The sequence below is a fragment of the Columba livia genome, chromosome 1 (genome assembly GCF_036013475.1).
Source record: "Columba livia isolate bColLiv1 breed racing homer chromosome 1, bColLiv1.pat.W.v2, whole genome shotgun sequence".
In the NCBI taxonomy this organism is placed as follows: Eukaryota; Metazoa; Chordata; class Aves; order Columbiformes; family Columbidae; genus Columba; species Columba livia.
The window spans coordinates 196,954,658-196,971,560 of NC_088602.1; the positions used below are offsets into that span (position 1 = coordinate 196,954,658).

General features: G+C 38.0%; 1 protein-coding gene across 1 annotated transcript in view; it reads left to right on the top strand.

Annotated features, from left to right (window-relative positions):
- Positions 1-16,490, top strand: part of NAMPT (nicotinamide phosphoribosyltransferase) — a 31,208-nt gene extending 14,718 nt beyond the window's left edge. Inside the window, exons 3-11 of the mRNA XM_065049050.1 lie at positions 557-660; positions 2,235-2,363; positions 2,860-3,018; positions 3,367-3,503; positions 5,518-5,743; positions 6,988-7,107; positions 12,100-12,240; positions 12,427-12,561; positions 14,387-16,490. Coding sequence (XP_064905122.1) covers positions 557-660; positions 2,235-2,363; positions 2,860-3,018; positions 3,367-3,503; positions 5,518-5,743; positions 6,988-7,107; positions 12,100-12,240; positions 12,427-12,561; positions 14,387-14,500 — 1,265 coding nt within the window. The 3' untranslated portion in view covers positions 14,501-16,490. The remainder of the gene's footprint in view (positions 1-556; positions 661-2,234; positions 2,364-2,859; positions 3,019-3,366; positions 3,504-5,517; positions 5,744-6,987; positions 7,108-12,099; positions 12,241-12,426; positions 12,562-14,386) is intronic.
- Positions 16,491-16,903: the final 413 nt, after the last annotated feature.

Genomic DNA, 16,903 nt, shown 5'->3' on the forward strand with positions numbered 1-16,903 from the left:
GTTTCTCTTTAGCTGAGGATTGTTCTCTAATATTTCCAGTAGATGACTCGTCCTGAAGCAGTAGCAATGCTTATTCCAATAATGTGGTTAGTTTGTCAGTTCCTATTGCAGCAGTGGTTAGTCAGAGACTGGTTGTAAATCCTCTCCACAGGGACTGTCCCTGGAGCAGCACAGCTCGACCCTTGTGCCAGTGGGGTTGTGTGTTGTTGCATGTGTCAACTTGCAGAGTCATCACACTCCTCTGGGAAAAGCTCTGCTGCTAAAACCCTTGGCAGGTTATTGACTGTCATAAACGAGTAATAATCTCAAATTGTTTCTGAGTCACCTGAAAACCACAAGTTTGTTTTATCCTGTTGGTTTCTTAAGCATCTTAATCTATGTAATAAATGAAAGTAAAACTTGGTTTTAGCATAGCTAGTATACTGTGTTTGATGTGTTCCCCATGTCTTTGTCAGAGGCAAAGTAACTTTTCCAAGTCTGAACCTTTTTGTTATTTATGTTATAAATTTATGAATATCACAATATTCTAAACTTTCATCTGTTTCTGAAAACACAGGTAAAGTGGTGACCAAAGAGAAAATCAAGGAAGCCAAAGAAGTATATAGGGAGCATTTTCAAGATGATGTCTTCAACGAAAAGGGATGGAACTATATTCTGGAGGTAAAAAATTGTGAAAATAAGATGAGATCATCGTGAAGGATTTATGAATCAACTGTAGAATAAATACAGCAGTCTCTCCTTTCAACCACAATAGTAAAGACTGGATAAATTTAGCTTTTTATGTTTAGTGTACAGAGAGCAGCAGCTGTCAAAGAATAATCATATAATTATGATTCCTTAGAGAAAAGTAATTTTCATCCTTTCAGATGCTAAATATGGCTTTGCAGGTAATAAGGATTTATGGCTGCTGTCAGCCAGCTAGTATAAGTGGGGGCTTGTTGGCAAATCTCTATATATGTAATATAGTGCTTAGTGGTTACTTCAGTCATTTACGTTGTTTTCTGTAACTAATCATAACCATTTTTATTCTAATGTAGAAAGCATTACAACTTACTGCATGTGTAAATAGTTCCAGAAAATCCATGTTTTGTTCAATTGTTTCCTAAATTTTTCAGAGATACTTAAGTTGAACTTTATTTTGAAATACAAGGCGTGACACACAAATCCCTCCAAATTAAGTCTTCCCACAGTTATCATCTTTCCGTTTTGTTTAAAAAGGTGTCAGTCTTCAGGTAATTGTAAACATCTCTGTAAAAGCAGTAGATTCAGACTATTATAATAGCATTCTTCAGAGCTGTTCTAATCTCTGCAGATTAATCAAATGCTAAGTTTCATTGTGGTTTCTACTGAACGGATACTTTTGGCATTTGAAAACACAATTTTTAGTTATTTGCATTTATTTTTCCCTGGATACCCTGAACGTACGTATTTTATGGTGGCATTTGTCTGAATATATCTGGATGTCATCTTGCAACTAGGGTGGACCATAAGGTGTGCAAGGTAAAAGTGAATTTCAACTAAATGTTGCAAATGGCAGCAAGGTAAATAAAACCACTGTGTTCTAAGAGGGAGTTTTGTAGAGGACTTGCATCCATTTAAAATAACTACAGATGTGAATTCAATCCATATTTGTGTTTAAGCTTCATTATACATTGTGTACTGCTCTCATCTGTATTTAAAGTAATCTTGATCCCTCTCTGGCTACACTGAATTAATACACTTTTAATGTTGCATGTCTGTCCATACTGAGTTTTAATGAGGTTTAACTGATTCTATGTCAATGTGTGCCTTTGGTTTAGTCAGAAGAAGCCTTCCTGTATACCCTGTTTGCATTGCTTATTCCTTTGTCAGATTTTCTCGCTAAAATTGTGTATATATGTAAACAAATATGACTTCCACTTCTTTTTTTAAGTTCCCGTAAAAGCACTCAAGAAAACTGAGCAGCAAATATTTCTTGTTCTGTGGGTAGAATTTATGTATGTGTATAGAATATTTAAACCTCCCTGACTCGGTTTGCACAAGGAGCACAACTGATAACCATCATTTGGTTTGATAAAGAGACTATTTTTTAGGTTACAGGATTTTCCTCCGGTTTTGATAATTGTGGAGCTTTTAAAATTTATTTGGGATGGTGGATGTGCAAACAAAGTTGTTTCTAGAATGAAAGAAATGAAGAAGAAAGCTTGATCAAATAAAAAATATGTAGGCCTTAATCTTTGCTGTTTCTTGTACAGAAATATGATGGCCATCTTCCTATAGAAATAAAGGCTGTTCCTGAGGGCTCTGTAATTCCCAGAGGAAATGTCCTTTTCACAGTAGAAAACACAGATCCAGAGTGCTACTGGCTCACTAATTGGATTGAGGTCAGTTTCGGAAAGTTAACCGGTTTTGGTTTGTTTGGTTGGGTTTTTTTCTGAGTAAATATTAATGCACTTAAAGTCTGAATCTGTCACTAGTTTAAGGGGAATCTCCAGTAGCTTTCATTTTCTGCTCAAAGTAAGCCTGGATTATTTTTTTTGTGTTCTTACATAGGCCTTGTCCCCCTAGTTGGCAGGAGATTGTAATAATTTTACATGAAATTCACAACAGTACTTTGATTCACAAGGAAAGGAGGGGGGATGGAATTGTGTGCTTGTAGCTTGGGAGCAATAACTCCTGAGATGGTTGATACCTGGCCTACCTTATAGAGGCATTATAAAGGCTAATTGCCGTAGCCCTAAAGCAAATGTTTGGAGGCATAAGTGCTTTCTGAATGAATGATGAAAACAAATAGACGTTCTTGTGCCTGATTAAGTGCTAAGTGGGGATTTTAAGTCCTGAGCAAATATACACCTAATAATGTGATGGGTTTTGTTTTAGACTATCCTTGTGCAGTCATGGTATCCAATCACAGTGGCTACAAACTCGAGAGAGCAGAAAAAGATTTTGGCCAAATATTTGCTAGAGACTTCTGGCAGCTTAGAAGGACTGGAATATAAACTGCATGACTTTGGCTACAGAGGAGTTTCTTCACAAGAGGTAATACTACTTGTCTAATAATTTGAGGAGTCTAATTGTTCTTAACCATAAAGGATTGTCACATGTATCTGTTAACAGCAGTGAAATTGTGAATGCACAGAGCACTGTGTTTGGACTTATTGTGAAGGGGGGATCTGAGATGGGGGGTGGGTATGTGTCTGAATTGTGAGCACTAGACTGGGAGAGCTTTTTTTCTGTATGGAAACTGTCTTTCCTGTGTTAATGCATGAAGAGGGTTTGGGTGAAGCAGGAACTGAGTCAGAGTTCTGTTACAAACTAGTGCTAGGTGGAGACTGGGTTTAGGCTTCTATAGCTGATGTGACAACTCGAAGCTGGCGTATTTTTCAGACTGCAGGAATAGGAGCTTCAGCTCATTTGGTGAACTTCAAAGGAACAGACACTGTAGCAGGAATTGCATTAATTAAAAAGTACTATGGTACAAAAGATCCGGTTCCAGGATATTCTGTTCCAGCTGCTGAACACAGGTAAGATACTGGACTATTAAAGCCTTTTTAAAAATAACTTAACAGAATGTAATTTTTTTCTTATCCATCTTTGTATCCATAAATATTCAGCTGTTTCATTTATGTCATATAGTATTAGCCATGACTGATCCAGCTGTGGAGACTGAAGTTCAGTACTGGAGCTTCTGTATGTTCTAGGGGCACAACAGTGGCATGGTTGTTGTTAACTGTAGATGTGTTTTAAACATTTTTAACTATGACCTTCTTGTCAGTCTCTCAGTAAATTTTGGATGATTCTTTTTAGACTGGACTTGAAGGATTACAGGTTAAAATGGGTATTGAGGATTCACATAATGAAATTTAAATTTTGTTTCAAATATAAAATCATAGAATGAAAACCATGTAAGTTGCAATTCTGGACTCTCTCAGATCATGTTCTCCTTCTGGAAGAGGCAGTTGCTCTAAAGCTTCCCATCATCATAACTAATTTAGCCAATGGTAAATCTTTGATGTCTCACTACAAATTGTGAATGAGTTTTTGAGCGTAAGGAACTGATCTCAAGCAGACGTTTGAAATGAAGAGTTCTCTTTTTTTTCTTTTAATATCCAAACCTTGTACAAGGCCAGGAGTGAATGCAAATCCTTGGATTTCACTTGCGTGTTTACATACTGAAATGAGCAGAATATAAAGGAAGAGAGTGTTGGTTTCTTCATATCAAATACAAAATCCAGTGCTTTTAAATAGTGAATATTTTCACTTAGGATTGGAAGACAGCTTACATGAATTGCCCTCATCAGGTAGTGATCATCTTTAAGGAACACTATGCCAGTTAACTTTCTAGACCATTTCTATAGTGCTGTTCTAGAACTCCTGCTTGATCAGTAGAACTGACAAATTATCTGAAACATCTTTGCTTAGCTTAATACTACAGTTAACTCCAAAAATGGTGGCCCAAGCAGCTATAAAATTCTTCGTAATGAAAGCAAACACAAGAGTCGGAACAGGAATCTTCTGCACAGCATATTGAAGTGGTGGTACGGGAGCAGACAGCTGAAACTGCCCTGGTTAAAACTGGCATTGCCAAATGGAGGCTGCTGTCACCATTTCCAAGTTAATACACAAAAAGGGTCTCTACAAGAGACCTGATTTTTTTCCAGAATTGCATTACCATTCCACAGCCTCCCGTGTGATGCTTGCCTCTGGCACGCCATCAGGTTTGTTCCTCTGACTGTACCAAACTGTCTGAAACAAATTTTGTTTTGTCTCTTCACTACCATGATCTGGGGCTTGTCCATACAGAAGTTGATGCTAGCATTTTATGGTAAAAATTCAATGCCCACTGGTTCTTATTGTACACCTGTGCCTTGCATGAGAGCATTTTAGGTGTCCACACCATAGTTAAAGTCAGTTATGTCAGCTGCTCTGTGACAGCTGTATATAGAACAGCTACTGCAGGTCAGCTGGCATTCAATAACTTATTACCTCTCAGCAACTGTTTTATGTGCTTGCCTGTACCCTTGCACCAAGGTTAATGCCCTGAGGTTCCTCTAGAAGAATGCTTCTGTGAGTGAGCATAATGGTTTTAAATCACTATTAAAAAAGAAATTGTGTTTTTCTTCTAAGATTTTTCTAACATACGCTACTAGTTCTCTACTTGCCATTTTGTAGTCTGGAGTTGTCAGAGCAGATGTTCTGTTCTTGTGTCTGTAGTTCCCTAATGGCTTGAATACCAGATTTAAAAGAGAAATTCTCTCACAAATGTCAAATAAATAAATGAAGTCACATTTACATGTGAAAGAAGTTTCATGTGTCAAGTGTTTGCCTGACTTGCCAAAAGTGAATCCAGGGTGCTATTTATTTAACATATAGTATGTTTAGTAACCATGCAACACAGAGCAGAAGAGCACATAGTTTATGCTGTCTTGTAATCATATCGCCTACTGTTATCTTGAACTGTTACTGGTAGGAAATACAGAATGTGTGATTTAACATGTAAATGCTGCTCTAATGTGCATTTTTCAATTGACTTTACAGTACCATAACCGCTTGGGGGAAAGATCACGAAAAAGATGCTTTTGAACACATAGTGACGCAGTTTTCTTCAGTGCCTGTATCTGTGGTTAGTGACAGCTATGACATTTACAATGCTTGTGAAAAAATATGGGGTGATGACCTAAGGCAGATCATTGAAGCCCGAAGTCCAGAAGCACCGCTTATTATTAGACCAGACTCTGGGAATCCCCTTGACACTGTTTTAAAGGTAATCCTTCCTTGAAGTCATTTGTATACAAGATTGGGAAGGGCAACTGTTTGTTTTGTAATGACAGGCTAATGAACGTAGGAGACATAATGCTCTAACTTGGTATGCATAGCATATATTTGATGTTGGATGATTTGGACCTGTGAAAAATGTAAACTTTTACCTCATCTCAGTATAGATATGGAAAATCTTTTGCAGTCTGAATGCTTTAATTTTTTTTCAAAGCCATTTTCTCATACCATTCTTGAAGCTTTTACAACACTTACCAGTTTACCTAGTTTAATGATACTGGAATGATTCTATAAAGAGAGGTCTTTCATTACTTAATAACAAATAAAATGGGAAACAACTGGAGCATTAATAAATACCAGGCCAGTAAGACTTCTTACCACCAAGGTTAGGTATCTTGGTGTCCTGTGTTAATGTAATTCACTGTTTTATGCTACAAATACAAGTTCAGCACTTCTCTCCCTTTTGCCTGTAAGTCAGTGGCATACAGCCTTCAAGTTGAAAAATGCTTCTGGCCTTACAGCTCTTTAGAGAGCACAATGATTGTTGCAGTTCTATCAAAAAAGCTGTTTATACCTTTGAATTCGAGTAGCTGTCCACACTGTTTTAATAAGAACGTAAGGGAGATTTTAGTTATGTTGGTACTCCATCAAATTAGATCTGTACAGCTTTAACACTGTGGGGTTTCTGTTGTCATTGTTTTGTTTGTTGCTTTGTTTCTGGTTTGTTGTGTTGTTTTTTTTTTTTTTTCCTTTGGGATGAGTGACATATCACAAATAGGAACTTCAAATAATCTTTATCAGAGCTGATGAGAAAAACTCCTGACTGAAGTGTTTCATTTTGTTATTGGTTGCTAACAAAACTGCAGAAAACTGAAAGCCTTATCCACCATCTAAGGGAGGTCAAAAGAAGAGCAGAATCCTCGGTTGACACATTTCATAGCAAAAACTCACAGCAACCAAAGACAGAAAGGAAGGAAGCATGGTTCTGGTTACCTCTTGGGTACAAGTTCACAAAGGCCATATGATTTGTGACTGCTTTAGTCTAATGGCTTCCACCACAGAGGCTGGCACGCTTTTTGTTTGTGGGCTTGCGTGGAGAGATTTAGAGCAGGACATACGGGTATATGTACAAAATATTATTTTTCAGAGCATGACTCAAATGTGGAAATTGTGTTTATTGGAATAGCAGGTTTTTATTTTTATTCTGAACTGACTCCCTCTTCTTTTCAATAGGTCTTGGAGATCTTAGGGAAGAAGTTTCCCATTACAGAGAACTCAAAAGGCTACAAGCTGCTGCCACCCTATCTCAGAGTTATTCAAGGGGATGGTGTGGATATCAACACATTGCAAGAGGTAGGAGATCCTGTTCACGTGTCAGGGTGACACTGGCAATGTTGATATTTAATCTGGACTCTGCTATAACTAGTCCCATGTTGCAGCAGAGACTGCTGACCCCACCCTGCCCTTCATTCCAGACACTGGCAGCGATATCCTAATGCGTAAAGCAAATTCATTACAACTCCACAGGGAATTATTAAGATGCATTAAAAAACTAAAAGGCATTTCCTAATCCCCCTGTTGTAACCCTTCTCCTCCCACTGCCTCTCCTTTTGTTTGCTTTCATCCTGCTTGTCAAGTCTCATTCAGATCAAAATCTGTCAGTGTTTGGTCCTTTCATTGATGTCTGAGGCACACTGTGTGATTGCTGTGCTATAGCCATAGTAGTAATTAACTGGCTCGGCTCGTTAATTATATATCATCTGAAGTGTGCTTACACTCATATTGAAGGTGTAGTCTTGAAGGAGACTTTTTAAAAACAAGGGTAAGGTTTGTGAGTTTGATTTGATAACCAGCAGAATAAGGATTGTTGAAAGCCCAGAAAATATGTATAGCAGGTTAGTCTGTAGTCTGAGTCAAAAGTAAAATTTCGTTAAGACAAAAATTGGTTATTTAGTAGATGTTGCGTGCTTGAAACTACTTATAAATTCATAATTATGACAAGATGGAGATACTAGGTAATATAATGTGGTTGCAAAGGTACAGACTGCAGTAATTACAGATGTCGAGGGGCATGTAAAAGGAGGAGGACTTGACTTCATCAGATTTGTCCTGGATCATTCATCCTCAGCTGTGTTAGAGTTCAAAACCAGAAATAATCTGGATAAATTTAGAATTAATTTTACTTTATTTTATTGACACTTGTCTTAGCTTTCTAGATTGACACATCCTTGGATACTTTTTAACAAAGTTGACTTTTGCTGCTTCTCAAAATTAGGAGTAAGAGAGACATCCAAGCTTGTTTTAGAGTCTGAAACTATCTGTGTATTCAGCATGGGCACATAATGTGAACCTCAGCCACAGAACTCAAATTTGTCACTCAGATCCTTAGAGAGCAGTTAGTGTTGAGATTGTTACACACTACAGTTTTGTTTCTCTTCCAATAGTTTAAAGCAATGTTTTTTCCGATGTGGCTTTTTGAGAATATACAACTGTGTTAATGTGCTTAACAGAACATAAGCATGAGAGGTTAATAGTTGGAAAGAAAGCCTTATCACGAGATACTAGAGGGCGAGACCTTTTTTTTAATAAACTACTGCTTCTTCTCAACTACTGTTTAACAGGACAGATGCCTGTGTTAAGTGAAGTATGTTGTTGAAATTTTCAGGAGTCATGACAGAAAAGAAACTGGACAAATAATTCTTTCTTGTAGAAACTCAAAGGTTGCTTTCTGTAACTTATACTGGGCAAAATTTAAGGATGCTTATATAGCATTGATTCTAATAAAAAAGATTAAAATTAGTATTTAAAGCATTTGCATTAGATGAAAAAATGCATTGCTCTCCAAGATCTACATAGAGCAGGAAAATAATTTCAACATCTAATGGGAGAGGAGAAGAGGCAGAAGGAGCAATTCTTTGTTCAGATCATCTGCCTGTTTACATATTTTCTTCATCAAACTGTAACTGATTATGAGGAAAATCCAGTTCCGCAAGGCATACGGAACAGATGTATCTCACTGCTGCCTGGTCACCGCCTTCTCATCTTCTCCCAACTCTCTAATCTTGCTGCGCACTTCATGGAAGCTTTGGTCACTGAACCGCTGGTCGTTAAACTGATTTAGCCCACACATATGACAACAAACTAACTGAGACAAAAGTGATCAGTTTTCTGGTCTAGTGGATTAAATTGGCCCAAAAAAGGGGCCAGTACTCACAAATGCAATACAGGAGAGGAAATGAACTGTTGTTTTGAGCTGGAAGAAGCAGGAAGGAACAAAAAAGACACTTTTTATTTGACAGCAGCAAGTTATGTTGGAACAAAAAGACCATGATTCATCCCTTTCAAGAAGTTGTTTACATGAAAAAATATAAATGTATTATTGTGTTTGTCTTTTTTCCCTTTCCCTCGTAAAGCACATGCAAGTGATTATTCTGATTATTTCATACTAGTCTTAGGTTCTAGGCATGATTTATTGTTATGGATCAGGTGAAACGTAATGGGTACAATAGGAAAATCTAGAATGAGTAATGACCTATCAGTCTTGCGTAACAATCCAAACTAGCTGAAACAACACTATAGAAAACAACTCAAAGTATAAACTGGATTTTAAAATTCTTTGTTTTAATAGGGGATGCTGGTAGAACAGGTAAGGAACCTTTTCTGACTTTCTTCTAGCATTTTCACTTATTAAAATCATTCCAATCTGCTAATTCCACAATATACTACACTTTCAAAGGATTTTCTTTGAACATTCAATTTCCAGATGTCTTTAAATTATTATACAGAGAAAAATCCTCTAATCTGGAGTCACCGTTGATATATTAATCATGCTCATAATGGTCAGAGGATGCTGATCAAAATCTTGACACCTGAACTATTCTCCCTGTACAGGTTGGAAAGTGTGAGATAAGAAATTCTTCTGTATTGCTTTCCTTTGGAGGAGACCTCCGTGGTTTGGGATATCCCCCTTTTCTTCTTCCCTACTTCTGCTGCTGTTCACCATCTTTTCCCCATAAGGAAGGAAGCTGCTATCTGGGTCTGTGCCGCAGGTCACTGGCACGGTCAGAGGTGCCTTTCAGCTTAGTCTCGATTTCCCTTCCACCCCTTATCAGCCAAAGATCAGTCTGAGTAAGGAAATCCCTTGGGAAAGAGTAGAAAGGTGGAAGCCAGTTCTTCACCCAGGGTAAACGAGGAGTTGTGTCTGTGGCACAAGATGAACAAACCGTCTGTAAATGAGAGCAGGAAGGGGTTCACGTTTCTTCTCACCCAGGCAAGAAGGTGAAGCGGCCATGGCCCAGCTGTGCTGTGCTTGTAGTAGCATCTGTTACCCTACAAGTACCAGCAAACATGGAGTCTAAGTATCATATGCTTTGGTAGGATGTTGTTTATACTGGGCAGTTTGTGCTATGTCTTGCAGGCATGTTGAGGGGAGTTTGATATCAGTCCAGATCTATAAAACTTGATAGTGAAAGGAGTAGAATACATTGGCTCAGGCTTGGCCAGCGGTTCACATGGCTTCAGGCTTGGTCAGTGTCTGGACACAACTTAATCAGAGACCAGGTGGAGTTTACCTACATTTGCCTTTTTAAAAGATTGTGAGGTAAGGAGAGTCCATGTCCAGGCCCAGTCAAGTCTGGTTTCTTATGCTACTATTGGACCTTATGCTTATGAATAGGGCATACAAAATCCTTTTTCTTACCCTGCTTTTGTTATCTTCATTTACCTCTGAGATGCTTAATAGAGAATTTCATTCATTTCAATCCTTTTTCCTTCTGGACACCCTTTTTAACTGCTTTCAGGAGAAACTAATCATCTGAAAATAACAGATTCCTTTTGTGTGTGGTCACCATCTGAAAGAATATGATGACTGCTGCGAAAATCCACTGTCACATATTGGGGAGGTGGGGGGGGGTGAGCGTATTTGTTCAGGATACAAAGCCTCCAAAGGGTTCCCTTAACTGAAAGTCATGGTGGAAGGGCCCGAGAGTCATTTCACGTGGCCTCTTGGATAAGGCGGAATAAGCTGGTACCGTTAAAATGACAGAAGCTCATTGATGAGATCTCTGCTGGGGAAATCCCTACTACAAATGTAGTGGGAAGGTGTTCAGAGCATACCCTCAACAGGTTGTGGCTCTTCCAGAGTATCTGTGAAGAGACAGTCTGCATGTGACTGAATGGATAAACCAAATACTAGTGTGCTCTTCTGTTTACATTAGCTACCCCTTTGCCACTGTCTGAAGTTGGAATTGCCTCTTTTTATCTTCTTTTTTTATTTTCTTATGAAACTTAAATTTTGCCCTAGCTGTCCCTTAAAAAGTGGTTTGTCATCAGTAGCTCCTGAAAAAGTCCTGTTCAGTGTTACTCAGGCATTTCTTTTAGATGCAGGAGTCTGAGACTGCACAAAAGATTACCAGATTTCTGACAATGTTGGGTTTTGAAACTGCACTCTTCCCATAGATTATGTCCTTCCATTCTGCTTCTCACCTTCCTTTTTTCTGGCTGGATGGGATTTTGCTTTTTCACCCATTTGGAAGTTTCTCACCCACTTTTATTAGTAAAATGGTTAGGAGATAGGAGTTCAAACACACTCTTATTGGGGCTATAACCATCATTTCAGGCTGTCTTAAGGGTAGCAGGGCAGGGAAAAAAATCTTGGCCTTTTATGAGCATGATTAAAGCAGCACCCATTCCTCCAGGCTAGAGGATGTCATATGTGGCTGGGTAGAGTGAGAGTGGGGTGAAATGATTTATTAAGTTTTAACTTGGCTGTTGTAAGCAGTGCAGTTCGCATTGATCTGCACCTGCCTGAGAAGGTGGCAAAGTGAAACTTCTGAGCAGCTTTATCAGTTTCCATTTCCCATCTTTGAAATGGACAATCTGTTTCTAGTCAATGTGATTTTCAGGAGAACGCGTCATTGGTAAAAGTGGCTAACAACTTTCTGGAGTTGATGAGCAAGATGACTGCTTTGTTTCAGGTTACGTGCTATGCTTTGAGGTCTTCCAATAATCCTGAGAAGGCTCTGAAATATTCCCATGAAGTCTTTTGTTTTCTTTAGAGCTCTGATTGTCTGGGCATTGCATCACTGTGCTACCCTAGTTTGGGAGGTATACTTGCTGGCATGATAATGGTTTTACAGCAAAATAGTTATGCCATGCTGGACTCACAAATAAAAATGCAAACAGAGTGCCAAGTGTTGACAGAATTGTTACATATAACTCCTGGAAACTGAATGTTAGTTGGTTTAATTGTCTGTAAAAGCATCTCGTTTAAGTAGTGTAATATTTTTGTGGAAAAATGTCATGGCCTAAAAGTATGTTCTGTCATAATTTTCTTTTTCTTATTAGATTGTGGAGGGAATGAAGAAGAATAAGTGGAGTATCGAGAATATTGCTTTTGGATCTGGTGGAGCTTTGTTGCAGAAACTAACTAGAGATCTCTTAAACTGTTCCTTCAAATGTAGTTACGTGGTGACCAACGGTCTCGGGGTACGTCTTTGGACTATGTCTCCCATTATGTTTTCAATAGAGGCCTCCCTGCTTGAAAACCTGTTTGACATTTCCTGTTAGATTACCACCATCTCATAATTAGATAATAAGATACATTAGATAATAATTAGATACATAAGACCCACAAAGCCCTTTCCTTTTGGAAAAATACTCTCTTCATTTTAGGTAAATGTCTTCAAGGACCCAGTTGCCGATCCGAACAAAAGGTCAAAGAAAGGCAGACTGTCGTTGCACAGGACACCGGCTGGGGAATTTGTGACGCTTGAGGAAGGCAAGGGAGATCTTGAAGAGTATGGACAGGTATGAATTTTCAAAACATAATACATCATTCTTCATGCAAAAATAGACTCAGAAAAAGCAGGTTATTACTTAATTTCAGGATTTATTTTTTATTATATTTTAGTTCAACTCCCATTTTATCACCTCAGAAGTGTCCCCAGTGCCAAACTCAGTAACAGCAGCATCTTAGAATGCCTGTAAAATGTTTTGGCTTTACAATTAGAGATCTTTCCTTTATCTTCAGAAACAAGAGACCATTGCTGCTTTTCCCCAAAATTAATGCCTAAATGTGGCCCAAAATATGCTACCCAAGTAGTTTTGCGTGGGCTATATTGCGCAATTTGAGTAGTGACCTGAGTCGGAGGTGGGAGAGGGACAGATGTAACTAAAATGTATTTCCCTATTGAGATTTATAAATAGTTCCTTCAGGTGTTAGTGCTTTGTATGTGGAGTAGTTGCCCAATTTGCAAAGATGTAAATTTAAGCCAGGAATTCAGTTTCCCTGTTAATTGTTTACAATTGCAAAATGAAATGCTACTTCAATAAAATAAACACAAACTTTATGCCAATCTCAATGTGCTAGCAATGAAATATTTAACTGCATGTTTCTTGAGTTTTGTGGTGTACAGAAGCACATTTCTGTGCTATGAGGCAGAGGGGTGCTACTAGGCACACTGTCTTCTGTAACAGTAAGCATAAAACAGATCTCTGAGAAATTCCAAGACAGAAAACAGAGTTATATGCACTGTAGCTATTGTGCTCTGTATGCAAAGATCTAAGAAAAAATATTTTCAAAGTTATATATACACATGCATGTATATATGTTTGTGAATGAACATTCATATATACATATGTAGAAAGGGAAAGGACCTAATAGTGAGAAATCTCTTCTAAACAAATCACAAGACTTTGATTCTGAAATTAGGTGAGATATATTAATAGTTACTTCATTATTGACCGGTGAAATGATTCATTAAGATGTTTTCTGTCCTGGGATACTACAGAGGGTTATTTGTGTGGTACAGATTCTGGAGCTCCCTGGGAAATGACAAGGAAATGTTCTTTTTTTGTGGGTCTGTTTCCCTAAACCCACAGGTCCTTGCAATAGGTTGTGGAACATAGCAACTGCTCAACATTGCTTTTGTGCTAACTTTTCTGTACAAAGCTGTGCTTATTGCTCTTCCACTGTGCTCTTTGCAAGCACTTCCTGATACACTGTTTTACAAAATATATGTGCAAGGGGACTATGAGAATCTGTTTCTCATAGTTGCTCTAGAGCAGGGGTGTCAAACTCATTTTCACCAGGGGCCATGTCAGCCTCGCGGTCGCCTTCAAAGGGCAGAATGTAATTTTAGGACTGTATCGATGTAACTGCTCCTACATTTGTGCAGTCCTAAAATTACATTTGGCCCCTTGAAGGCGACCGCAAGGCTGATGTGGCCCCCGGTGAAAATGAGTGACACCCCTGCTCTAGAGGAAATAAAGATTTCATTTAAACCTCTGGAACTGAGTTACATTTAATTGATTGAGTGCCGCCTTTCTTACTAGCTGCTCTAGCGAGGTATATTTAGTGTGTGTGTGTTTGGCTTTTGCCACGTGTGGCCAACTCACTTTGGGGACTACTCAGCACAAAGCTCCTGTCTGTGCGCAGGGTGGCCTAAATCCTTTCTTTTTTCTAACCATTGGTGAAAGCTGTTGGATGAGGCTGTAAAGATTTAGTGTCTTGGCAGTCTAAAGCCTGAGTCTTGCCAGGCTTGATTCAGGTGCTCGCCTTTGAGTTTGTGTAACCGATGTTGTTTGCTCGTTTGCGAAATCACTCTTGCTAAAGCACTGGTGTTTCTTGCAGGATCTCCTTCATACAGTATTTAAGAATGGAAAAGTAACAAAGTCATATTCGTTTGATGAAGTCAGACAAAATGCCAGGCTGAAGAACAGTGAACTAGAAGTGGCGTCTCACTAAGTTTCATTCCATGTCTGTGTATGTGTGTGTGTAACAAATACGTACTGCATAGCTACTGGGTTTCTTGTACAGATTTGTGTGTTTGTGTTTTATGACATTGTAGCCAAATTATTTGTTGGTTTATGGACATACTGCCCTATCTTTTGCCAGTCTTTAGAGAAGATGAAATCAGGAAATGGTACTTACATTGTAAAACGTATTTAATGCTAAAGTGTGCTTTTTAGGGCCCTTTGCCAGTAGTGATTCAATCTGGTATTGATCTTTTCACAAATGAGACAGAGCTGAGAAACTTTTTTATATATAACAGAATATCACAAAATGGATTTACATAAAATTATCATAATTGCTTTATGTTTATATTTAACTTGTATTTTTGTACAAACGAGATTGTGTAAAATATATTTAAAGTTTCAATAATTAAGTCTTTCCAACTTTTCATGATTTTTATGAGCACAGACTTTCAAGAAAATACTTGGTGGGGGGGATTCCATTGCCTTTTGTCCATTAATCAGCAAATAAAACACGGCCTTAAAGTTTGTTGTGACATTGTACCATTTGATGACTAAATCAGGACTTGTATCTCCTTAAGATCTCATAGAATTGCTGACCTCACCGTTTCTTGTAGCTGTCTGTATTAGTACATCTGCATTAAAGGAAGTTACTGTTCTTACTAGAAGGTTTAGGTACTACAGACCTTGCTGGCACAGTAAGGTATGTGAATGAAATGCCAAATTTTAAGGATTCTCTACTGCAACTTAACTTGCCAAGTCTATCTCACTTGGCATATGCACCTCAATATTTTAAGAGTAAAGTTTTTAAGAGATCTTCTCTTCCACTATAGAATATATGTGTAAAATACTGAAATATGGAAGCGGTGTATTTTAAAGTAATTACACTTCTGGGTTTATTTTTCATATACTGTAAGTGACATGACTTTGAAGCAAAATACTGGACTGGGTAGTGCACTTTTTTACTTTTTTGTATTTTTTTCATTGATTTGCCTTTTGTCAGACTGGATGTTGAATTGTAAAAATGTTTAACTATTTTTGTTAACAACTTTAATAAAACTTTATGCTAGCCAAACTCCTACATGAATGGCAGACCTGTTTCCCCTTCCTGCCCTGTTTATTGGGGTGAGGAGAGGCTTTTATTTTGTAGAGGGCAACTGTAGAACAATACGTTTGAGAGATACTTTTGAACTGTCTGCACTTGATTGTATTTGCTCTCTGCATATGTTTGATTTGAGTATCTGCTGGAAAACAAAACTGTTGAGGATTTTATTTGAGAAGCTATGTAGTAACCTCTGAAATGTTTGATAGTACTGTAGGATGGCACTCGCTAGAAAAGGACCTCCCTGGCTTAAAAAACAACAGCAAAAGTAGATGGCTCCTGTGTTATGCTGGTGATCAACTATCAGCCAATGGCTTAAAATACGGCTGTAATTAATGCTTCTAACTAGTAAATGATGTCACAGAAAAACGTTAGGAGTCCTCTAAAATAATGTAAGCCTACAAAATTTTATAAAACATGCTTTTAAAGGAAGATTGAAAAGCCATACTTCATTGTTCTTACTCTCTCGCCAAAAAGGGCCACATCAAAGTACCCATAATATTTCCAGGGTTTGTGGTTAAGACATTTATGCCCAGTCTCAATAGTTCTTGTTAATAAAAACTTGTTTTCCACTTGTAGTGTATGTAATTCTACATTTAAGTGATGTATTGTTTCAAAAATAGTGCTTTAGTAAGACTCTAAATGCTGACCTTTCACACTGAGGAACTGCCTTCCCTTTGCTATTAATGATATTGTTTGTATTTGGCCAGGAAGGATTTTAAATCTGGACCTAGGATCAGTAGCAGGTAAATAGTACAGAGCCTATTTCACTCCTCCACATGTGTACTAGGGAATTTTGTGATGTATGGTTTAAAAACAAAGTAAATGCTGCTTTCATTCTGTACCAATAAAAATTTTGATAACTATTGACTACCCATAACTGATATTTTTGTACTTGAGAACTGAGGATATACTGTGGAAGCACTGTTTTCTTGTGTACCATGAAATACATTAGTAGGTGTTCAGTATTGTCTAAAACTTTTAGCTTATTAGTTGGACTCTTGAAGCAAATTGTCTACTTGTGCATGTCACCGTCAGGAAACCGTCACGTCATTCATTTTATTAAATGTTAATATCTTTAAAAGGGGGGGGGGGGGGTGGGAATAAAAACACCTGGTGCTATTCAGACCTGAATACATCTCTCTGTGTTTGGCGGTTTGACATTTGGGGCATCAAGGAGTTGATGGAAATTACTGCAGTGCTTGAACCGTACAATATCCTAATTCTTCCACATGAAAGCAAACAGCATGTTTAAGTTTGCTTTAAATTACTAGATTTGTAGTCATTGATATA